The 25,275-nt window shown below is 41.2% G+C and overlaps 2 protein-coding genes across 3 annotated transcripts in view; both read left to right on the top strand.

Annotated features, from left to right (window-relative positions):
• vtcn1 (V-set domain containing T cell activation inhibitor 1) overlaps window positions 1-5,271 on the top strand; it is a gene marked incomplete at its 5' end in the record, with an annotated part of 5,624 nt that extends 353 nt beyond the window's left edge. Inside the window, 4 exons of the mRNA XM_079665796.1 lie at window positions 556-620; window positions 2,601-2,960; window positions 3,748-3,993; window positions 4,692-5,271. Of these exons, the coding sequence (XP_079521922.1) occupies window positions 556-620; window positions 2,601-2,960; window positions 3,748-3,993; window positions 4,692-4,804 (784 nt within the window). The 3' untranslated portion in view covers window positions 4,805-5,271. The remainder of the gene's footprint in view (window positions 1-555; window positions 621-2,600; window positions 2,961-3,747; window positions 3,994-4,691) is intronic.
• A 624-nt stretch (window positions 5,272-5,895) lies between these two features.
• trim45 (tripartite motif containing 45) lies at window positions 5,896-21,811 on the top strand. 2 transcript variants are annotated; one of them, XR_013805208.1, is made up of 9 exons: window positions 5,896-6,616; window positions 7,415-7,703; window positions 8,056-8,201; window positions 8,667-8,983; window positions 12,558-12,687; window positions 13,999-14,113; window positions 16,229-16,355; window positions 19,416-19,916; window positions 21,229-21,811. XR_013805208.1 is itself a non-coding variant. In XM_079664657.1 (8 exons), the coding sequence occupies exons 1-8, from the start codon at window positions 6,141-6,143 to the stop codon at window positions 19,568-19,570; spliced, it is 1,755 nt and encodes a 584-aa protein (XP_079520783.1). In that variant the 5' UTR covers window positions 5,896-6,140; the 3' UTR covers window positions 19,571-21,811. The 2 variants fall into 2 exon arrangements, 1 of the variants encoding a protein (XP_079520783.1); XM_079664657.1 differs by having other exon boundaries at window positions 19,416-21,811.
• Window positions 21,812-25,275: the final 3,464 nt, after the last annotated feature.

Raw genomic sequence — 25,275 nt, 5'->3', positions numbered from 1 at the left:
AAATGTATGGTATTTAAGAACAATACTAGAATAAAGGTACTTACATAACACCACTTTTCTTTATTGATGTTGATTCAATACTGGAAACATTTAGTTAGTTACAGTGTCAAGTATATTTACTCAAAGTTTGTACTGGAGTGCTATGTACTTGTACTTTATTCATTATTTACCTCTCCTTCTAATCCATATTATTTCATTAAATAGGTTTGTTTGATATTAAATAGGTGGTTCTCAACATTTTCGGCTGTTTCAACCAACAGTTCCTTCTAGACTTAAAAATCATCTTTTCACAACCCCACAGATTTATTTTGTGACCCCGTACTAGCATACTTTGGAGTTAAAATAATTCCGTCAGTCACAGGGTAATATATATATATATATATATATATATATATGTAATTTCTCTGCAGGATGAATACTTTTACCATTGACGCTTTGAATGCATTTTACTGATACACATATAAACTTCTTTAAAATGATTGTTAAATTGATTTTAGCTCAAGGTTGCATTATGACCTCTTCTTACTCTTTCCTGTGTTTTTGTTTCTCTTGCAGTATGGTTACCCTCATCATTTTATTCACGGCTGTCATCATCCTCATTTTAGCCCTGGCCTTGACAGGTAAGACTGTTCATTAGGAGATCCTCTTATTATTTATTAATGTATCCTCACACCTGATACATGGGTGTGTTCATGCTGTGTTTAAAACCCTCTGTGTGTACATTCAAGTCAAGCTGAATTTCAATCTAAGACCTTATTTGTCAAGACAGCCATGGGAACTTATGCTCATGGGAGATGAAAACACGTGGCTTGTTCCTTTTCACTTCCTTTTTTGTACTCAATGTAGACATGCTTTTATAAAGTTTTGGCCACAAAATGGATTGGGTAACGTTTGGATTTCCAGTCGAAGGGTATTGTTACAACCCCTGCAAAAGATTAATAAATATGTTACTGATTTTCAGGTTATCAACACAGAAGCAAAAGCAGAATCAAGAAAAGTTTTAATATTTCAGTGTAGATATTTGTTAATAAGCAATTGCACCACATGTTGTGATATATGTACGATTCTTAAGGCTCAGGTTTTATATAGAGCTTTTTCCACATTAAATTCACAACAAAACATATTTAAATCACTTCCTTTAGCTATGGCTGATCTGCCTTTTTGAAAAGGGGCCCTATTATATTTTTTGAGGTTGTCCTTTTCATGATTTGTTCATAGGTTTTACATTAAAATCCCTTGTGGAAGAGAGCAATTCACAGCCAGTTAGGACAGAAAAGATAACCTGTCAGTGATCAATAAATTAGCTTCTGAGTGAATATTGTTTTATGACGGATTTCAAAGACTGAGCCCCTAACCTTTAACAAATCGTTTAAAAACCTGACATTTCTACCAAAAAATGGGACTTAAGGGGGACCTATCATGCCAAATGCACTTTTTGATGTCTTTTATATAAATATTATATTTAAAAAAAAAAATTGAAATATTTTAGAATTAGAAATAGAAATGTGTGTCCCCGGTGTGTCAGGGAACTCACAAAGTGTCAGAAAATAAAACTCTCTCCCTTTTCCTCCGTACCCAAATCTCTAACAACGGTGCAACGGAGCTGATCCAGATTTGCGGCCGATATTACGTAATATCGGCAATGTGGCCCCACGGAACTATCGGCAGAAACGTTGTTATCAGAAACAATGCCCGACTGTAATATGGTCTTTGTTTACATTAGCAGGCATCGCTAACACTCACTCAGAGCTAACCTTTACTGGAGAGAGGGGGTGTTTCTCAATGTCAAGGAAGGATGCTCCAGAGCCACTATTTCAAGGATGCTACGTCATCGTGTCCCGCCGAAGGACTGTTCCAATGTCCAGCCTCCTTGGAATTCTACCGAGCCTGGCGTCCTTCGTAGCGAGAAATTTCGAGGCTGCACATGTGTATCCTCCGCAGTCTTAAAATCCCCACAATGCTTTGCGCACGGACCAATTTCCCAAAATCTGTGGCTGAAAATGTAAGGTGGGGCCTCTCATAAATACACACCTGCACACTTGCTAGCCTGTCCCATTCTTCATTTTCCGAAGGCCAGGAAGGATTCTTGCCTAGCCTCTGAAGGACCTGACTCAGAAGACATGTCCTACCAAGGAAGCGTCCTCGACATTGAGAAATACCCAGAATGTGTAAAAAAGCTGGAAATAAAAAAAGGAACTCACCTTGTGGTAAACCGGCAAGAGAAAAAGCATTTGAGCTCCATACTGTTTCAGATATAATCCTTGATGTGTTTGGAACATGATATGGCATTTAATCACGGCATTATTTAGCTGAGTATCACGTAGAATTCTGAGCAGGCACAAGCTCCCCCTTGTTTGTTTTTTTTCAAGTTAAGGACCCAGATCAGCAGTTCTCTAACAGGGCTGGAACAGAGGGATATGAGGGATGTCTAAAATGCATGATCTGTTTGGTATTTTGAGCAAATCACATCATAGACATGTTTAGTATATATTTGTATATATCTAAGACCCATAATATATGCCTAAAAATAGCAAAATAGGAGACCTTTAAATAAGCTAATAATCAGGATATTCTCTATAATGTGTCTGTGCCTGGTTCAGTTGGGTCTACGGAGGTTCTGAGCAAAGACAAGATGGCCATAGCTAACCTCGGGGAAGATGCCCTCCTCAGCTGCTATCTGAACTCAGACAGTCAGAACGCCCGGCTGAAGGGTGTGTCAGTGAGCTGGCAGAAGACGGGGGTGACCGGACTTGTGTACCAGTATCAGGACGGAGCTCCAAAACTCAGTGACCAGAACTCCCAGTTTAAAGGGAGGACTCAACTCTTCCCCGATGCTTTACTCTCTGGGAACGCCTCCCTGCTGCTGAGGAGGGTGAGAAGCAGTGACGCGGGGGAGTACTCCTGCAGCATCAGCTCCTCTGCGGGAGGGGGGAAGGTCGACATCAACCTGAGAACCGGAGGTAAGAAGACTCGTCTTTCTGGTTTCAATGAGTGTTTACTTTTCAAATAGATCTCTCTGACAACATTGAAACACACCTAACCTTAAGGTACGTTTTTAGCATTTATAAGCAGTATGTCCACTTTTGATAGTTTGTATCACACTTTAATAGACGGCAGCAGAAAATAAGTTTTGTTGTCCATGCTAGAAGCCGCCAAATCCTGCTCCATCTCCCTTTAATTAAGTGCCTTCAATACAGGTTGCAATGCCTTGTTTGCCTGCTGCTGTGACAAAACAACCACCTAATTTGTGATCAGTAAAGAATATCTTATCTCATTTCACCTTACCATATCTAATCTTATCATATATTTTCTTATTTGACCTATCTTATCTTATTTTACCTTATCTTATCTTGTCTTATCTTATCTTATCCTACCTTACCTTAATTTATATCTTAAGTGTTAATTGATGTACAGTATAACAACCACTTTTCTCATATTGTCATTGCGTGTAACAGTTGTTGATTAATAACTGAACAGAACTTACGTTAGCATAAATTAAAGTGTGTTTTCTACTTTTTATAAAGTGTTTATCTACCAACCCACTGCCCTACTTATTAAATATGGCAGTGAAATATTATATTTGAGTGTTTTCTTTTACTATTCTCTTAGACTGTATTATAAACATTTTTAATTATACTTAATTTTCTTTCTTTTTTGGTAATTTAAAACCTTGTTTTACAACTGTAAACTATTAACACACCTTGGAAAATGCACATTGCAGCATGGATTAATTTGTTGTTGTCTCAGCCTTTTCAGCCCCCTCATTTAAATTCTCAAACGGCGTCCTGACTGCTGTGGCGAGCAGGTGGCTCCCTAAACCCACGGTGACGTGGTCTAACAATGACGGACAGGTCCTGAGTGGAATCACAAACTTCGAAGAAAACTCTGCAGGGATTTTCAGCTTAGTCAGCGCACTGCAGCCAGTCAACGTCAGCCAGACCTACACCTGCAGCATCCAGAACGACCTGGTGACCGCCGTCTCTACTGCTACAGGTAATCTGACATTATCACCTCATGCCATGTTTTTACAGAAATGTCTGATTATGCTAGATATTTAGTGTCAGAAATCATTTTTGGGGCAAGGGAATAATCGCTCCCAAGACATTTGGCCAACAAATCAATAAAGGGAGTTTAAAAAAAGAGTTTGATTGTGTATGTAAACGCCTCAAAAAATCGAACACTAGGGGCAAATGTCACTAAAAGTTGCCCATGTCCAAAATATTTTTTTTTTTCACTAGGGACACTTAAAGCCGTAACACGCTGATTATACACATGTCTTCTGTGACAAAGAGACTGTTTAAAGCATTTTTGTGTGGAGTTTGAGAGCAATTACTAGGCTGGGAGTTTGTAATAATAGGACTTTAATCAGTTGCATTATGGGAAATGTAGGATTTAAAAGTCCTTTTCTGAACTTTCGGACTGAAGTCAGAATTGTTCAGCCCCTGCTTTAGTTTTGGCCATTTTCTTATATCATTGTGTCTCTAGCGAGTCCTTTAACTTCATGGAAGAGAAACACTGATTAATTAAATCTAAGAAACATTTTTGCACAAAAGTTATAATACATTCACTGATGTATGCTAATTTGTTGTAATAGTGAAGCAAAGGCAACATCTTAAGACAAAATTACATGAAAATACAACAAATCATTATATATATTGATTATTAACTGAATCTCCTTTATTCATTTCCAGATTCTGATGTTTCAGGGAACACATACTTTATCTACAGCCCAGCATCAATCCCATTTGCTTCAACTTATCTGAGCATTATGACCACTGTCCTCTGCATGTATTCTATAACCTAAATACACACACACACACACACACACACACACACACACACACACACACACACACACACACACACACACACACACACACACACACACACACACACACACACACACACACACACACACACACACACACACACACACTCCATCTTGGTATGATTCTCCTTGTGTGTGAGTGTTGCATTCAGTGAGAGAACTCAACGAAAGTATTAATTCAAAATTGTTTGTGTTTAGACCTCTGGATCCATCCCCATAACAATTAAATACAGATATTAGGCAAATTCAAAACACATATAATCTGTCATTTCTAAAGATGATGCCATTTGTTTTTGTTTCCTTTATTGATGTGGGTGTTGTTACCGTGTAACAGAATGTCATTCTTGTGGTACATTTTCTCAAGCAACATTTTCTCAGATCTAAATGTTTAAAGTGAAATTGTCATGTGTATTATTTGTCAGTAAACATTTATATTCCCATTATCTTGAGTTGCTTTTTGACCATCTGTAAAATCTGTAGAATCATGTAGAGAAACTCCAGAAAAATAATAGGAAGAATGTCATAAATTAGTGAAACAATGTATAAAAGGTCAGCTTATATAATGACCTAGAACCATAGAAAGGTTTTTCTTCCATCAATTGAATAACGTATTGTTAGTTTTGCTAAGTTCATTAATAAATTCAGCAACGAAAATATTTTCATTTCTCTTCTAGACATCTTTCTAAATGTAAGATGTCTAGAAGATTTAGCAGCCTTTTTTAAAAACTCAGCAATTTCTTAACAATTAATACTAATTATTTGTTTGTTTGTTTTTTGCAAAACTTGAACAAAGCATTAGTGGAAAAAGTTTGATTATATCCGACAACAGAATAGCTTCTTGCAAACATCAATACATCAAATGTACTTTATTAATCCCAAATTGAAACACCTTTTTTATTACAGCAGCCTTAGGTTAACAATCTCCATCCTATTGAAAACGTATCGCCCTGTCCTGCCAGTAGATGGGGACAGAGTCCCAGACAGAGAGTCCTGAAAGTGTTTGGACCACCCCACCCCATAGTTTGTGAGAGGCTTCCTATTGGTCTGTCAGTCAATGAGGTGTCAAATATCCCAGGGTGCAGTGAACGCAGCCTAACTTTTACTGAAAAAAAGTTGGACTGTCCGGTGGGATTTAAATCAGTGAGGGGAATTAAACCATGTTTGTTATCCCACTGTTGAAAACTTGTAGTGTTAGTTTCATACGTTATGCAGCCTGAAGTTTGTTTTCGGTCCTGACGGGTTTTTGTAGCTCGGTGGGTCTCTGGTGGTTTTCAGTGGTTTGTTTGCTGCTCCACCACTCTCCAGAAACACAATGTCTCAGCCCGAGCAGACAGAAAGCCCGGAGCAGCAAACATTAAACTCGGAGCATGAACAAAACGTAGCCTTAGTGAACCCGAAGGCGGTTTGTAACGTTTGTAAACGGTTGTACCGGGACCCTAAAATCCTCCCGTGCCTGCACACCTTCTGCTCGGACTGTATCTCTCAGTTGGAGCCCTTCTCGTTGTCTTCGCGCAGTGCGGAAAAACGCGAGGGCGACACGGCGGAGCGGCAGGAGCACGCCGCCGTCACCGTCACGGTTCTCTGTCCCGACTGCGACTCCGAGGTGGATCTCCCCCCGTCGGGACCGGCCGGGCTGAGCACCGACCACCTGGCTCTGGACGAAGTGTTCCTGGAGACCCTGGTGACGGACGGCCCGCTGGGGTGCGACCTGTGCGGCGAAGGAGGCGCGGAGAGCCGCTGTGAAGTCTGCTGCTTCAACCTGTGCGAGTTCTGCTGCCAGGCGCACAGGTAGGAGTGTCAAACCACTACATGTATTCTGTTATTAATTATGTTATGTTACCTTTTACTGTTTTTATGCTCGGTAATCGAGGTTGTAGTAGTTCTGCTGCCAAATTTCTTCTTGGAAGCGGTTATAAGTAAATAAGGAGATTCTGAATTCCTTGTAATTTACTTAACTTGACTATATTTCCATTTGATGCAACTTCATACCCCTACATATTATTGGGAAAGAATGACTTAAATATATTTTTTTACTTTTCAGATTCAAATTTTGCATTAAAAAAGGCATGTGTTAAACTTAAACATTTTGCATCTCTAAAGATTAAACCAATGGATTAACAGTTTGAGGTAGAAAAAGGAAAAATATCTATTACTTTACAACAAGTTAAGAAAGAAAGTCCCAAACATAGTTTGTGTAACTAACAGAACAGTAAAATTATACTTGTGGCCCCAATATTTACAATCTAATCTAATAATAACCTACACATATGGAAGCATTTTTCGGAATGAGTATTTCATCATAACGTTTAGCTGACAATACTTCTGTACTTTTTCTTAAGTTAACTTTTTGAATCTTGACTTTTACTCATAAGGAAGTATTTTGAAATTAATATATTGGTACCTAATAAAGCAATCTGCATACTTCTTCCACCAATCCATCTTTGCCTGTCATTTTTGTTTATTGTTTGGGTGTGACACTTGTTGTTAAACACCTTTGTTGTAAAGAAAGTTTCTACCACAACTGAGTTTGAACTTGACCTTTTCTCTAACATACAGACATGTTTGTTTATCTCTCTCTGTCTGCAGGCGTCAGAAGCGGACGGCGTCTCACTCCGTCCAGAGTCTGCAGGACCTGAAGTCCGGCGGGTCTCTGAGCCGGCCCGTCCTCTGCGGCCTGCACCCGGGTCAGGAGCTGCGGCTCTTCTGCCAGCCCTGCGACCTCCCCGTCTGTCTGGAGTGTGCCGCCACGCTGCACCGAGACCACCGCTGCTGCCCCACTCAAAACGTGATCAATCGCCATGGAGACAGCATCCGAGAGCTGGTCACGGTGCGCCTGCGACCTCGCATGGAGCGCCTGAAGGACTCCATGCTGAAGGTGCAACAGAGTGGGGTTCATTCTGACTTGGGCTTAGAAAAGGGAAAGTGCACTGAGCCTTGTCTCTAGGCTCACAACTTAACATTTTACTTTCTCTGTTACTGTGGAACAAACTTCTTGAAGTTTGCAAAATCAGTTTCATCTTTAAATCACTTTATAAAACCTACTTATAAACAGGCTGAATCACCACCTATGCCACCTTTAAGTGCTGTCAAGTAACAAACTGTTTATAATGATAAAGCTGTGTTCGTATACCTCTTTCATTCACAGGATGGAGCTCAAAGTGCTTTAACAAGTTGGCACGCAACACAAGACAAACAGAACATAAGACATTCTTTCTACTGTGCTACAGGTGGAAATATCCCAGGAGGCTCTGAAGGAACGGATGGATGCAACAGCGAACGAAGTGAGGGCGTTTGCTCGAGCTTACGCCAGCGCTGTGGAGGCTCACTGCCTCTCTCTGCTGCACCGCCTGGAGGAGCTCCGAGTCCAACGCAGGTACGAACGATTACATTATTATTATTGCAAGTAAGTGACACCCTTACTTTACAAGTAAGTACGGTTCTGTGGTAATAATATCAATACATCTTGCTTTCAATCTCAACTCAGGGTCTGAATCTGCAACGATTACTTCAATTTCTAATGTAAAGATATGAAATGTCATGCTCAGTTTGAAAATGTGCTTCTGTGAATTGACTAAGAGGTAATAAATTCATTCTGAAAACCACACCCTATGAGAAGTTTTCAGAAAAGTAATGAGAAACTAATATTTCTTTCAAGAAATTAATGGATTGTGAGAAGGAAGGTTATGTAAGAAGGTGTTTAGAAAAAGTCAAAAAACATAAGGCATGCTGTATTTTCATAGAAGAATGTACTACGTCTTTCACTTTAATATATATCAACATGCCCCCTTGGTTCACAGTTCAGAAGCTGCTTGTTATTCACTGAGTGTTTGTCTGACAGGAACCTGCTCCACCTGCAGCAGGCGCAGCTGCAGCAGGCTCTGCTGGACGTCGGCGGCAGTGTGGAGTTTGCGGAGAGATTGCTGAGCTGTGGGTCAGACGCTGAGATCCTGAGCGCTAAAGGAGTGACTCTGAGGAGACTGACCAGCCTGGCAGAGAGCAGCTACGACCCCCCCCCAGAGGCTGTCGCCCTCGACGACGGCAGCAGCATCAGCTTCCTTTCCTGGGAGCCGGCAGGGGAGGTGGGGGGCTTCCCGGTGGTCGGGGTGATCCACGCCAAGACGGTGGACCTCAGCAAGTGCACCATCGAAGGAGAAGGTAAACCAAATGAATGCATGCAGTTATGTCAGCATGATGGTACACCACAGGTGTTTTGTTATTTATTTTTTTCACCATTGTATTTATTCGTTTTCCACATTAAATAAATAACACATAAAAAACCGACAACAACAGAAACTCAACAGCAGAGAAAATGTACATGACAACGCTAAAATAAATGATTAAATATAAAGTCCATCGGTCAACATGACATCATTTGAATTAAAGTGAATACTGTTCATACAAATACACATAATGGTCATAGTAATAAATAACAATAAAGTATATTAAAAAAAATGTTTTCTTTTCTTTCTATATAAATATTACATTGAAATGAAAATCATGTATTTCCAATATTTTCAGTAAGTAGCTATTTTATTGAATTTGATATAAATCCATTTGGCTTTAGGCTGGTATCGACAGGCTCTATAAAGAAGGTGATTTGGTGATTACTTAACCATAAGACAAATAAATATTACACTTTATTAACACACTTAGTAATACAATCTTGGTAATCAGTGTTCCCGTTTTTTTAAATCATGTATCATCCATTCAGTTTCGTGGATGCATTTGTTGTTCAGAGCATCTAATATGTTAGATATCTCTTTTCCTCTGGGGCTATTTAGCCAGAAGGGAAGAATGCCCAAACTATTTCTAGTGGGAGTCACCCAGTGGAAGTACTTGCAGCAGGATGGGGGGGGGGGGGTCATTGTAGACGCCCTCGCCCCCCCATGAGTTCCTGGTAGAAGTTAAATTGTTACCTTCCTGGGTGCTTCAGCTCAAAGGATCCTGTGGGACTGAGGAATGTAGAGGTGACTCAACAAGCCTGAAAGCACTGAGGGGATGTTTACACACACACACACACACACACACACACACACACACACACACACACACACACACACACACACACACACACACACACACACACACACACACACACACACACACACACACACACACACACACACACACACACACACACACACACACACACACACACACACACACACACACACACACACACACACACACACACACACACACACACACACACACACACACACACACACACACACACACACACACTAAGAAAAAGAAGGAGGGCAAGGAGCAAAAGTACTATTTCAAGTGGACAAAGGACCTCTTCCATTGGCAAGAAAGACCTATTCTCAAAACAAGAGACAAGTTCAACCTCTAGGGTTTCATAATAGAAGAACAACACAGACACACACACACACACACACACACACACACACACACAAAGATGTGTAACAGCGTGCCTCAATGGAACACTTTAAGTAGTGTTTACCTGTGTAGGAAGTGGGAAATCTCGGCAAATAAGGATTTTCAGTCCTCTGTCTGTCAAGGTGTATTGTTCGTTGACATGTATTGTGTCAAGTATTTGTTTGGGTGTTAGCTTTTGACAGTAACAAACTGTGTGTGTAAAGCTATATAAAGCGGCAAACTTTCAATTGATCCACACTTTCTTTTCGTAACTACTCTTTTTCTTATGTAGCATTGTGCTTTATAAATCCACGGTATCACATTAAGCCAGCTTTAAGTTGTTTGTACCTCCCAAGTGAACTTTTATCCGACACAATCATCTTTATGTGCTGTGACTCTTTTATTTAAGCGTGGCCGATAAGGGCCAGATTTCTATGTTGACTATTAGAAAGCAGAAATCACTGTGGCGATTACCCCCTCTGTGTGATAAGTGGGCTTAAAGTAGTGGATTTGGAGTGCAGCACAGGTGAAATGTGGGCCAGAACAGCTGCGACGACAGCTGCTGGGTACTCGGCTTAGCAGGCACACACACATAAATTCACAGATGATTCCCGCCCATTAGCAGCAGCAGCGATAGTAGTAATGGGCCACTGGTCCAAGTGACAGTAATTGTAGTCGTCGCAAGAGGCTTTAGCAATGGCAGTGGTTGTAATTGTTGCCAGCAATCCTATATTTGATTAATAGCAGCAAAAATGCAGAGGAACATCTTCCTTTATATGTTTAGATTTATGTAGTTGCAGCTAAATATTCAGCCACAGTTTCTTCCTATAGGGGCCAAATTACGCTCATTCTCACGTCTATATTTGTATTTTTACATGTTTTCAATGCTTCCATTTTTTTAGGGACAGTGCACATTAATGAACATTTCTGTAAATGTGCCAGAGTTAGCCAAGAGGCTATTTTTCATCTGTAGTCCCTGGACATATTTTAAAAGTCAACCTAAAACACATTTCAGTAAGTAAATACAATACATTTAAAACATGCAACATACATTACTGGGATACTTAAATAATGTTCAAAAAGCTCTTTATTTTTCTGATACTGCCTGTGCTGCAGCACCTCTTTTCACCCTCTGTCTGAAACCAGAGCCCAGTCTGCTCTGATTGGTTAGCTGGCCGTCTCTGTTGTGATATATATCACACACAACAGGAAAGAGAAAACCACAAAATGCTTAATTGGGCCTCTTTAAAGCAGACATTAGATTAAATCCTCTCATATTAATAAAACAAATGAACATGTTTCACACAAGTTCTTATAAAACGGATGAGCAGAATTAGCACCATTGATGCAAGCAGTGGTAGTTACAGTGCAGTATTAGCAAACATAGCTTCATAAACAGATTAGATTAACATGAGTATTGTTATAGAAATAGACGGAGGAGAAACGTAATTAGTAGCTTCATAAGCAGCATTAGCAACTCCTACAGCGTTTAAAGAGACGCTCCTGCAGCTCCTGGAAAACTCTGAATAATAACACAAATACAAAGTGAACCATCGTTAGTTATCCTGCGGCTAATAGTCTGACAAGAAAATGCAAAACAACATAAATCATCGATAGGAACACAAATGATGTTTGCTTTAACGCCACAGCAGCTGATGAATATCCTCAGCGAGTGTGTCCCTGGGGCACAGCGGTACAAGTTAATGAAACACTAAGTAATGATGTGAGGGTTTGGAAAAACTCCGGTCAGCAGCACTGAAGCTCAGCTGGGCCTGGAGTCACTTACACTGACTGCAAACAGCACATGTTTAAAGGGGATGTCGCTTCAGTAAGCAGTGGGAGTTTGTTTTGTGTGAGATTGTTTGTCACTGTAGTTTGTAGACAAATATTGAAGTGTCTCATTTTGTGGTGTATCAGAAGTGCCACTTTTATTGTGAAGTACGTGTGGGATCACATTTAAAGGGGCCCATGTTAACATGCTTTAATGTGATGTCCTGCCCCTTAGCCTATCACGTAGACGTAGAGCACTGGCCAATATAGAGTGTTACATAGTTAGGTCACTATGTTCCTGAAGTAATAAAAGGAGTCCATTTTCAGTCCAGCTTTTCAGGCTGGGGGTGTGTGTGTGGGAGATAAACTCCCTCTGGTGGGAACACATGGATTTTAGCCTTTGCAGACCATTAACATGCACACAAACCTTTATAACACACTACAGGAAAGGTAAAACCCCCAAGAGCGTTATAGGGCCTCTTTTAAACCATGATAGGAGTGTTTGTGTATATCTGTCCTTCAGCCCCTTGTGTTTACAACCTGTGCATGACTTCTGACCTCACCTCACTGCTTTCAGGTCTGCAGAGGGGCACTGAGGGGGAGCAGGGTCTCTTCGTGTTGGTGTGCAGAGACTCAGCGGGGGAGCAGCTGGCTCGAGGAGGAGAGCATGTCCTGATCAGCATCGTTCACAAGGAGAAGAAAAACTGGTGAGAGTCTGGCATTTCAGCTTTTTGAGAAATGTTCTGCTTTGGAATTCTCTACAGCATGAACTAAGGGCCAATAAGAATGTTTTTCTTTCCACCAGACTATAAAAATGTATTTTTCAGCAACTGTTTGTTAGTTTCTGGTAGATCGGAAAAACCTAGTCAGTATTATTATTTGTATTTTATTATTATTATTATTATTATTATCATTATTATACCTTTTCTAATTATTATTGATAGCAAATACACTTTCTTGTTTTAAAAATACATTATACATGTATGGAAATGTTATACAGATCTTAAAATGTTCAGTGATGGGGTTAATGAAACAAAAATAAAGGGCAACCAGAAATGTTAGATATGGTGAGGGGTGTGATTATTGTAACGTGAAGTGTCCTGCTAGTTGTATTTTCATGGGACACAGTGAGGTTGGTTGACAGTCCAGCCACACACTGCAGTTTTGGTGTTAAGGTTTTTTTTTTTACACCCAGCTGCTCAGAGCAGGTCAACAGAACACCCCCCACCTGTGTAGTGTGCTATATTTATCACTTTGGTTGGAGGAGCTGCACCCTTTCAGCCTCTCCAAAAGCACATAACAACTGTTGATCAGGTTTCACTTTAATTAAACATTCATCAACGAGAGAAAAAGCTGTTTAATTCCATTAATGGTAACGCCAGGTTGTCTGATTAATATCTGGTTATTACCCTCATCAGTTATCCACAACAGCTTGCATGCATGACTGCCTGCTCTTTTAGTTTATTAACTCTCACACAGCCATGTGCTCCATCTACAGTGTGTAATATGAGTGACGTGCATTATTAAACCACAATTACTCGCACAACATCTCTTGTGATTACTTTAGTAAAAATATACTGCAACCAGTGCCAAGCTGTTACTAAGTAAGCACACAGTCACACTTGGTTTCATCTCAGTTTCATCCCAGGCGCCTCGTTTTTTGGAGTAAAAATAATCAGCACATTTGGAGACAGTGAAAACGGTTTCAGTCATTTGAACTGTAATTGATCAAAAGCATTATGTAGTAGCTGATTTGTTGTGCAAATAGGATATCAATATATATGAATCTATGTGTTGTTCACTGGTTGATTGTTGGAGAATAATTTTTCTAAAGATTGTTTCAAAAATCTCCCTTGATCTAAGAATCAGCTGATTCAGAATCAGATCTCAGCACAGATTTGAGTTTAAGAAAGGGGATCAAATGCAGGAAATCAGAGCTCTTAATATTAAACATCTGTAAAATGTTCTCCATGATATTGTGTAGTATTAACAGGATGATGTGTTTTCCTTTCCTTCAGCACAATGGAGAGCACGGTGGTTGACAACAGCGATGGATCCTACAGCGTTTCATACACACCTGAAGAGACGGGAGCCTACTCGGTGTGGGTGTGTGTCAAAGCTCAACATGTCAAGGTACGAAACTGACTCGATGAGATGTCAACATATAAGCCAATAACAATTCATGTTTCAAATCAATGCAACGGCATTTCACACGATTACAACTATATAAACAGTTATTAATTATGTGTTGCAGCTGGAGAGGGCTTGTTTTGAATATTTGAATATGAAGTGAGGCTCAGCAGCTCACAGCGTACCGCCTCAGGGCTTCCAACATCATCCTGACAAATTAAAATCAGCGTGGACTAAATGTTCTTCAGGAAAAACATCATTCAACAGGATGCCTCAGATGTAACATTTACCGTCTGGGATGCTTGATCAGTGAAAAACAGTTTGAGGTGTTTTCAGTTTTTATTTGGCTTGTTTTGAGAGACCCACTTTCTCTCTCCTGTCCCTCTCCCTCTCCTCTCTCTCCCGTCTCTCTCCTGTCTCCCCTGTCTCTCCCCTGTCTCTCTCCTGGTCTCTCTCCCGGTCTCTCTCCTGTCTCTCTCCTCTCTCTCTCCTGTCTTTCTCCTGTCTCTCTCTCCCCCGTCTCTCTCCTGTCTCTCTCTCCCCCGTCTCTCTCCTGTCTCTCTCCTGTCTCTCTCCCGGTCTCTCTCCTGTCTCTCTCCTGTCTCTCTCCTCTCTCTCTCCCATCTCTCTCCTGTCTCTGTCCTGTCTCTCGCCTCTCTCTCTCCCGTCTCTCTCCTGTCTCTCTCTCCCCCGTCTCTCTCCTGTCTCCACCTGTCTCTCCCATGTCTCTCTCTCTCTCCTGTCTCTCTCCTGTCTCTCCCCTGTCTCTCTCCTGTCTCTCTCTCCCCGTCTCTCTCCTGTATCTCCCCTGTCTCTCCCCTGTCTCTCTCCTGTCTCGCTCTCTCTCCTGTCTCTCCCCTGTTTCTCCCCTATCTCTCTCCTGTCTCTCTCTCCCCTGTCTCTCTCCTGTCTCTCTCCCCTGTCTCTCTCCTGTCTCTCTCTCTCTCTCCTGTCTCTCTCCTGTCTCTCCCTTGTCTCTCTCCTGTCTCTCTCTCCCCGTCTCTCTCCTGTATCTCCCCTGTCTCTCCCCTGTCTCTCTCCTGTCTCTCTCTCTCTCTCCTGTCTCTCCCCTGTTTCTCCCCTATATCTCTCCTGTCTCTCTCTCTCCTGTCTCTCTCTCCTGTCTCTCCCCTGTCTCTCTCTCTCTCTCTCCTGTCTCTCCCCTGTTTCTCCCCTGTCTCTCTCCTGTCTCTCTCCCCTGTCTCTCTCCTGTCTCTCTCTCTCTCTCTCTCCTGTCTCTCTCCTGTCTCTCTCTCTCCCCTGTCTCTCTCTCTCCCCTGTCTCTCCCCTGTCTCTCCCCTGTCTCTCCCCTGTCTCTCCCTTTCCCCTGTCTTTCCCCTGTCTCTCCCCTGTCTCTCCCCTGTCTCTCCCCTGTCTCTCTCCTGTCTCTCTCCTGTCTCTCCCCTGTCTCTCCCCTGTCTCTCCCCTGTCTCTCCCCTGTCTCTCCCCTGTCTCTCTCTTGTCTCTCTCTTGTCTCTCCCCTGTCTCTCCCCTGTCTATCTCTCTCCCCTGTCTATCTCTTGTCTCTCCCCTGTCTCTCTCCTGTCTCTCCCCTGTCTCTCTCCTGTCTCTCTCTCTCTCCTGTCTCTCTCCTGTCTCTCTCCTGTCTCTCCCCTGTCTCTCCCCTGTCTATCTCTCTCTCCTGTCTATCTCTTGTCTCTCCCCTGTGTCTCTCCTGTGTCTCTCTCTCTCCTGTCTCTCTCCTGTCTCTCTCCTGTCTCTCCCCTGTCTCTCTCCTGTCTCTCCCCCTCTCCTGTCTCTCCCCTGTCTCTCCCCTGTCTATCTCTCTCTCCTGTCTATCTCTTGTCTCTCCCCTGTCTCTCTCCTGTCTCTGTCTCTCTCCTGTCTATCTCCTGTCTCTTTCCTCTCTCTCTCCTGTCTCTCTCCTCTCTCTCTCTCTCTCTCCCATCCCTCTCCTCTCCTCTCTCTCTCTCTCTCTCTCTCTCTCCCATCCCTCTCCTCTCTCTCTCTCTCTCTCTCTCTCTCTCCCGTCTCTCTCCTGTCTCTCTCTCTCTCCCATCCCTCTCCTCTCTCTCTCTCTCTCTCTCTCTCCTGTCTCTCTCCCGTCTCTCTCCTGTCTCTCTCCCGTCTCTCCCCTGTCTCTCTCCTGTCCTGCAGGGCTCTCCGTTTCCCCTGAATGTGAAGAGGAAGTTCAGGCATCACGTCGGGACCTTCCACTGCTGCTCCTTCTGCTCCGGCGGAGGCTCCAAAGAGGCTCGCTGCGGCTGTGCAGGAACCATGCCAGGTACACCGAGGACATCTCTCTGGAAATATAAGCTACTGTATAAAAGACAGTTTTCACTCAGTTATCACAATAAACCAACGAAAATATACACATTGTTCTAGAGTAGGCAATGGAAAGATAACAATGTATTACTTTCATCTGTTCAGCTGCTTATTGAGAACTTTGTGTGTTAGCAGAAGGATTTTGAAGTGTATTCGTTGACGGACAGGCAGCCAGTGCAGGTTTTGAAGGACGGGTGTGATGTGGTCTCTGGAGCGGGTGTGGGTGAGGAGGCGGGCAGCGCAGTTCTGGATATATTACAGTTTATTTAGAATTTTGGATGATGAACCAAACAGGATGCTGTTGCAGTAGTCCAGTCTTGAAGTGATGAATGTGTGGATGAGGGTTTCAGCAGCTGGGAAGGAGAGTGAGGGGCGGAGGCGGGCAATGTTTTTTAGATGGAAGAAGGCAGTCCTGGGGGGTATACTACGAAGCAGGATTTTCGCTTAGTCGGCTAACTTCAGGGAAAACTCTGGGTTTCCGTCCTACGAAGCTGGTTCTCTTTTTAGCAGGCTAGATCTCCATGGTAACTTATGCTGTGCGGCTAACCTGGTTGGGACCAGGTTAGGTTGCAGGCTAAGAGCTCAACTCAGTGAAAGCACTGCCTGCTGACCAATCAGAGCTCAGTGTGCGGAGTTTAAAGCGATCAAGTATTACAGGAGAAAGGAAATACAGAAAAGCTGCCGTTGCAGGAAAGACGGCCGGCAAAAATCACCGACTCTGTGAACATTAATAGAATATCACCTCCCATCTTCAGAGCAATCTGACTATTATAACATTAGCGTTAAGAAAGCTTTCTTAAATATCTGCCACAACACAAGTAACCGGATCAGAGTAACATTAAGTACAGTCCGCGGCATATCACATCATAATGTATCATATATTTCCTTATCTGAGTCAGCTGAGCCGTATCTGGCCGTGCAACACTCAGTGTCACATACTGTATGCAGAAGTATTATTTTATTCAACACATTAAGTTGACGAAACACTCGAGACCAATGTAATTAAAGTCAGATACAAACACTTGTTCTTTTACCAGCTGTATTCACCTTGCAGGTGCAGCTATGTGGCTTTTATCCTGGATACAGTGTTTAAGTCATGGATGTTTAAAGTTTAACGTCTTCATATTTGTCTAATTATATAGTTGACTTTTCATTCAGGAAGTATGACGCGCTGCGCTGTCAGTATGCTTCTCCATGTTTGTGATTGGTCGAATGCTCCAAATACCACCCCTTTCATGTGAACGCGCACCTAACTAGATAGGACACGGCTGGCTTGAGCGATCCACTTGATAACCCGTGTTGTAGTACCGTTTAGCGAGAGTGCGTATGTTTTGGATAGACCAACCGGCTAACTCATATCATATCCAGGTTAGGTTGAACCAGCTTCGTAGTAAAGGCCTCTGGTGATATGGTTTATGTGTTTATCGAATTTGAGCTGGCTGTCAAAGATTACTCCAAGGTTGCGAATGTGAGGAGAGGGGGTTAGAGTGGTGTTGTCAAGGGTGAAGTTGAAGTTCTGGGTGGTGTTGGTGCGGGATGTGGGTCCGATTATGATATCTGATTTGTCGCTGTTCAGTTTAAGGTAGTTTGTTTGCATCCAGGATTTAATTTCTGAGAGACAGTTGGTGAGTGTGGAGTGAGTTGTGGCAGTGATGATTTTTGTGGAGATGTAGAGTTGGATGTCATCCGTGTAGCAGTGATACTGGAGGTTGTGGCGGCGGATGATTTTTCCAAGGGGAAGCATATAGAGGATGAAGAGGAGGGGACCAAGCCCCGAACCCTGGGGGAAGCCTTGGGACAGAGGGGCAGTGGAGGAAGTGCAGTTATTGATGTGGATGAACTGGTGTCTGTTGGTGAGGTATGATTTCAGTCAGGAGAGTGCAGTGTCAGTGATGATTCCAGGCGGGACAGCAGGATGGTGTGGTTGGTGGTGTCGAGCGCTGCTGTGAGGTCGAGGAGGATGAGGATGTTGAGATTGCCGGAGTCTGAGGAGAGGAGGAGGTCGTTAGTGATTCTGAGGAGGGCCGTATCTGCGCTGTGCTTTGTTTGGAATCCTGATTGAAAGGGTTCAAAGGGTTATTGGAGCTAAAATGGGATTTCAGTTGGGATTTCAGTTGGGAGGCTACAACACGTTCAAGTAGTTTTGATGGGAAGGGGAGATTGGAGATGGGCCGGAAGTTGGACATGATGTCAGGTGTGAGTCCAGGTTTTTTTCAGTATGGGTGTAATCTGATTATTTTACTCTCTGTGTGCTTCCATAACAGAGATGCTTAAGATACAATCACACATACCAGTGTCAAACATGTATATTATGTATTTTTATGAATTGTGCATCCAGTAAACATGCTGTATTTTGACTAAGGATACACAATTTGAATGCATGGAAAAAAGTGCACTTTGCAATAGATATTAAGTCATATAGTGTTTACATATAGAGTAGTATAACACAAAATATATACTTTAACAAGATGATGTTTTGGGACCTACTGTCTACTTTCTAACTGCATATCCTTTTAAAATACTGATTCCTTGTTAGGACAAATACTGTATGTCTCTGATATTGAACAACTGTGCTTTAGATCAGGGGTTCCCAAAGTGGGGGTCACGACCGCCCGGGGTGTCGTGAGACCCCGAGTGGGGGTCGCGACATGATTACAAAATAAAAATGAAAAAAAAAAAATTATTAAAGAAAATTGCTAAAAAAGATTTTTTAATTATTAATAATAAAAACGTTTGCATAGACATTTTCAGGGGCGGACTAGCCATCTGTATAATTTCCCCGCAACGAGGCTCCCCCTTTGACAATCCACTAGCGCAGTGTTTGTGCGGAAAACGGGGGTCGCCAGTCTCTGGCACTGTTATTTTGAGGGTCGCAGGCTGAAAAGTTTGGGAACCCCTGCTTTAGATGATTACATATATGTCATCAACACTCTCTTGGAGCCTGGATGTACGTACAAACCCAGGAGTTATTTTTCTTAAACTCATATCTGTCTCCACCTGTCTGTCTGTGTGTCTGCAGGAGGATTTAAAGGTTGCGGTCACGGTCACAAAGGACACCCGGGGAAGCTTCACTGGTCGTGTTGCAGCAGCTTCGTGGAGCAGTCGGAGTGTTTGCCTCAGAGCGTGATAGCTGCGATTTCCCCCCGCGGTCACCTGCGCACCGTGGAGCTCTGAGGAGGCGAGACACGTACAGAGGACGCATCGTAATAAAGGAGCGCAGTAACAAAAACGTTAGCATAGCGGGGGAGCACGTGTTGGTGTCAATGGTAAGAAGGTCAGACAGGAAGGTGAAGTTCTAAAGACACGGTGGCTGAAGCAGGACATCAAAGAATGTTAGTCTGAAAGTGATTACCTCCAGCCCACCATTCGAGGACTATATCAGTGTGGGCTCTGGATCTAAAGCCCTTTCACCCATACACTGAAAACCTTGAACTAAACATGACATTACCTAGAGGAACTGTGTGAGAGAACTGAATATCAGACATTGAGCTGACTTCAACCTGCAAGATCCCCGAAACACGTAAGACTATTTAATGTCGATTGTGAATGGAGCTGCTCATTGACCGGAGAATTTAGAGCTCGCAAATGTATGTATTTATGACGTTGGTATAAAACTGCTGCAAAAACACGGAAGAAAAAAAAATGTGCGAGTGTAAAATAGGGGTGTTTTCTACGAATCACAAATATCTAACTTGAAAGACAACGGGATTCAAGACCTTCTGTTCATAAGTGCCTACGAAGTAATAAAACGGACGAATTCAAGGAACGGCAAAAGACTCCATTATATCACAAAAATACCAACCACAGGACGGTTGTATAAGCCGCCTCAAGTTGAGCCTCGTCTAAACTTTGCAAAGTATTTCCAGAAAGTGAGAACGGTGCTGAAAGGGAGTTGAGTTGAGTTCCTTCAACTGAACAGCTGATGTTGTAAAGTGCCTTAAGTATCTAAGCTCTGCCTATGACCTAAAAAAAGATAGAACTGCTTCGACATTCAAATCTTCCAGTTTAATTCATATATAGCTTTAAAGTATTTTAAATTAAAAAAAATTAGACTTTATTCATATCATTTAGTCAGGGAAAGTATATTTAGGAATAAAGTGCCATCAAAACACAGTGACTCATTTTCAAACAGTGTCGCCATTACAGAGTTTATCTAGAGTTCAATGACGATACGTTTAATCTTCAATTGTAAAATGTCCTAATCCGTTAGACTGAACATTTCAAAACATTTTTCAATAAATAACAAAGTGCTGTTACAGTTACATGTTTCGTTTGTTTGTACACACATACCTAATGTAGTTGTTATGGGCACAAACTTGGTAATCTAGAAGTCTTCCTAATAACTATAGATCATTGTAATATTATTAATATTCAGTCGTATCTAAAGTTCACTTGAGGAAATTGAAATGTAAAACTTTGTAATTAATGCCTTTAAGTAGTAATATTAACAACAGGTACTTTTTTGTACACTTTTAATAATTTCAAAATGATAATTACCTCAAAACATTACCATATACTTTTGCATTATTTACACTTAATATAACATTATTTAATGGCACATTTGCTTAAAAGAGACGATCAATACCTAGTCAATGCAATGCTGTTATATACACTCTATTGATGAGCTGATGCATAAAGCGTGGTGCCACACACTGTTTACAAAAAGTCAGTTTTCATTGCTATATTTTTCACAATCAAGTCAAAAGCACTGAGCTGGACTACACTACACTGTGCCTTTTTAAATTAAGAAATATTTCATTATTTTAAGATTTGTCATAATGTGAAACATGTATTTTTTGTAAACAACCTAATCTTGCTTTTGTTCTGTGCAGGTAAAGACTTTGCATATTGTATTTTTCCTTCAGCTTTGCAACCTAGCTCTACTCTGCTCTCTCTGGGAATCACTGACCTAGACGCTGCAGTCGGCCTCCGCTTTGAATACAAAGTTGTTCCTCTCCAGACGCTTTTATAGCACCGACTTAAAACCAGACACATGAAACTTTAAAAGAGCCAATATAGCCTGTTTTAGATTTTCTGTATTCTAAGATGACTTTTTTCGTGTGACAGCAAATGGTTGAAAAAAAAGAAGACGCTGACGGCCAAAATGATTAAGTCAAGGTTTCCAATGTGAGATGTAGTGACAACTTCCATATCTTGCTAACATAAACAATATTTGTTTTATTCTTGTTGTAAAGATGAATGGTATAATAGACCTATGCAAATACTTGTGGAGACATGAGGACAAATCTTTTTGATTTGCGGTCCAAGATCTAAGAATCAACCAGCTGCTGTTCAATTTGTGAACCGTTTCACACTGACTATACATTCATCTAAAGAGTTTATTCTGAATGCTTCCCAATATTTTTACTGGACAATTTATCCTGTACGAGCAAAATAAAGTCTTATTTCTCAGTTTCCCTGACTTGCCCTATTCTTTGATGGAACTGTAGTAACAGCTGACCTTTGATAATTTGCATGTGTGCCCTTCTGAAATAAAATAAAAAATCTGATTTATTTTATTTTCAAACCAAAAACAAATGGTTTTATTTGTACCTGTTAGAACGTGGTGAGAACAAAGCCAACATACGTGGATCATATACTCAAAATAACTATTACAAGAACATGATTTTGTCATTTTCTTTAATTTATCTGAACATATGTCCTGTAGGAAGAATCGTAGATAATATTCAATTATTCAGTGGCTGCATATTTCAACATATGGGAATCTTTTTAAAGTTAATTGAGTGTGGTAGCCCCTCTCCCAGGCACCAGGTGGCAGCAGAGAGCTACCGTTTTATTTAACAACCCTCCCTTGTCCCTCTGTCTGTGACGTTAACATTTCCCTGCTTGTTCTTACAAATCATTCATAATCTGCGTTCTCTAACGCCGTGTTTACTGGAGCAGTGCGGTGCCAAGAGGCTGCTGATGAATTCTGCATTATCATGAAACATTTCTTAAGTGCCTCAAGATCGACTCCCTTAATATGAATGTTTGATGAAAGGTGACCTGTTCCACGAAAACCCATCACAGAGCAGCTGTGGCACTGCCTAATAACACACAGTAGTTGTTCAATTTGGAGGTCACTGCGGACACGGACACACATACACACACTTTTATTAAATGAGGGCAGTTCAGTCAGACAACTCACGTGTTCTTGAACATTTTTATTAGAAGCAGCATATAGTTGAGTTTTGCGTCTAGGCTCGGGTCTCATCACTCCACAGATATACATAGCACGATGACTAACTCCCCGGGCCTACAGGTGGAAGCTGGGGTGGTGGTGGGGCAGGCAAGCAGCAGTGACGTGGAAGTAGCTGCAGCAATAGCAGCAGCAAGCAATGCATAGAGAGATATCTGGCAGGTTAAATAGAGCGGCATATTAAGGAGACTGTTTGGTTGGTTGTAGAGTGGCAAGGTGCGTTATGTATGAATGCAGCATAAGTGCTCGAGTTGACTGCCTGAACTAGCTCGGCTAGGCTTCGCCCCCTGTGTGGGTGAAAGATGATGGAGTGGCTCGAAAACTGCCTTATTATAGATTTCCCACTTCCTTCACTCCCTCCCTTCTTTCAGGGAAGTCAATTCAGAAGGAACTCTCATGCACACACACACACACACACACACACACACACACACACACACACACACACACACACACACACACACACACACACACACACACACACACACACACACACACACACACACACACAACAATCGACTGCATATGTCAGGAGGCTCACGATGGCTGCAAACCCCAGAGGGAACATCTCATAAACCACCTTCACCCGCCATTGAGCTCTGGACTAATGTTCCTTGTAATAGACAGAACAGGGATCATGATACAATATTCTTTCACTGACACATTTTCTTTTGTTTAATCTTTTATATTTTATGTTGCTTGTGTTTTAATGGTTAGCTTGTTACACGTATAATAATAATTGTTTAATACATTATTTTGTTTATTTGCACTTTGTTTTTCACTTTGCACTCTCTGCTTCTGTGAATATATGGGAATATTTATTTACAAAAATATACATAGAGTAGATGCACTATGCACTAAATTCACAGTTAGATGTGTTACGTGTAAAAAAAAAAGCTATATTTTTACAAAAAAATCATAATTCATACTGCCCTTTTTAAAATAGAATTTAAAAGAAAACCCAAAAACAATACATGAAGCAAGGATATCGGCCGATGCTCTTTGTAAAAAAAAAAAAAAGTTGTCATTTTTGCAGAAAAAGAACTCAGTGCGGTCATCCTCTCATTATTAAATGTAAAAAATTGCTTAAATATAAAAACTAAAGACAAGGACACAATGCATCTGAAGAGAAATCTGAGCAGAGATGCAGGTATCCGCATCATGTCTCCTCAGATCCAGTGTTGTGACAGCAGCTGACATCATATCTTTATCAGTAAGCTGCAAGAGAGCAGCACTGGCTTTATCATTGTCAAGACACACACACACACACACACACACACACACACACACACACACACACACACACACACACACACACACACACACAGTACATTGAAGGACACCCGAAATGCACTCTGGGAAAGAGAGCTCTAAGAGAATGAACATCCTGATACAGAAATCCCTGTGTGTCAAGTTTTGAATAATTCATCTTGATTTGTTAAATTAGCTTGTTGTTAATAATTCATGGGCGTCACATATTCTTGTTTCTGGAGCAGAAAGTTACGTAACAAATGAAGCAATCCCCACCAGCTCAAAGTAAAAAAGGTCACCAAAAGCAACGACAAACTCTGTTGATACTCTTTTCTGCGTCCACAATGCAATGCGGTTAAACTCAGAACAATAGCAGTGTTTGTGTCTTCAGAATAAGCTTCCTGTGCTCAACAGGCTGAGAGACTGCAGGTCGTCCAGGTTGAACACTGTGTAACATGATTATGGACAAAGAGTCAAGGCCACAGTCATGACAGTAATATACTTACTGAGCTCTAAATGGAGCCTAACCAGCTCCCACTGGAAAATAATGGAGTTGGTAAAAGCCAGTGAAGGTTGGTGCTGGAGCCACTGCTGTGTTAAGTTCACCGTCTATTTTCTTTTACATTTTCTAGGTCAAACAGGGTTCCTGCTGATGCTTAAAAAGTCTCAAACAGGCACTGAATTCATTCATCTAACAATAAGCCCCTCAATTGTAATCAAACGTCTTGAATCAAACCTTTAACACTATCAAAAGGTAAAATGACAAGCCATGGGACATAGAAAATAGCAATAGGAATTTTAAGGAACTTAAACCAAAAATCAAATGTATTGATTTAATTTATTCATCTTTTTAGATTAGCTTTTTATTAGCAACCCCCCATTTTAAATGTTCTCTTAGTCTTTATTATGTACCTAACTTTATATTGTTTTATTTATTTTATAGGTCTTCTTAATCTTTTTATTTTATTTCTGTTTTATATTTAATATTGTTGCATCGACTCAGTTGTCTATCTGTCAGAGAGAAACCATTATTTCTTAATTTTTATTTTATTTGTTATTATCATACATCTTGTGTTTATTAATCTGATCAAATGTTATATTTCGCTGCATGTAGCTTTAAAGTTCTTAACAAATAATCTGAGGGGAATTTTTTGATGTTTGTTTTTAACTTGTGATGTGTCGTTTTGTAAAGCTGCAGGTCTCCCTTGAAAAACAGATCGATGATCTCAATGGGATTCATCTGGTTAAATAAAGGTTTGATATGAAATGAAAACACTTTGAGCTGCATGTGCTTTATGAAAAGTGCTATATAAATAAAGCTGTATTATTAGTAGTATTTAGTTATCGTAAAGTTTGTCGTAAAAAATTTGTTGGAGGGAAATTTTAAATAGTTTTAGAATAATCTAAATAGCCTTAAGCTGTTATATTA

Source organism: Notothenia rossii (genome assembly GCF_949606895.1).
Source record: "Notothenia rossii genome assembly, chromosome: 2".
Lineage (NCBI taxonomy): Eukaryota > Metazoa > Chordata > Actinopteri > Perciformes > Nototheniidae > Notothenia > Notothenia rossii.
Note: the sequence above shows the minus strand (reverse complement) of the source record. Positions and strands in the feature narration are given on the sequence as shown.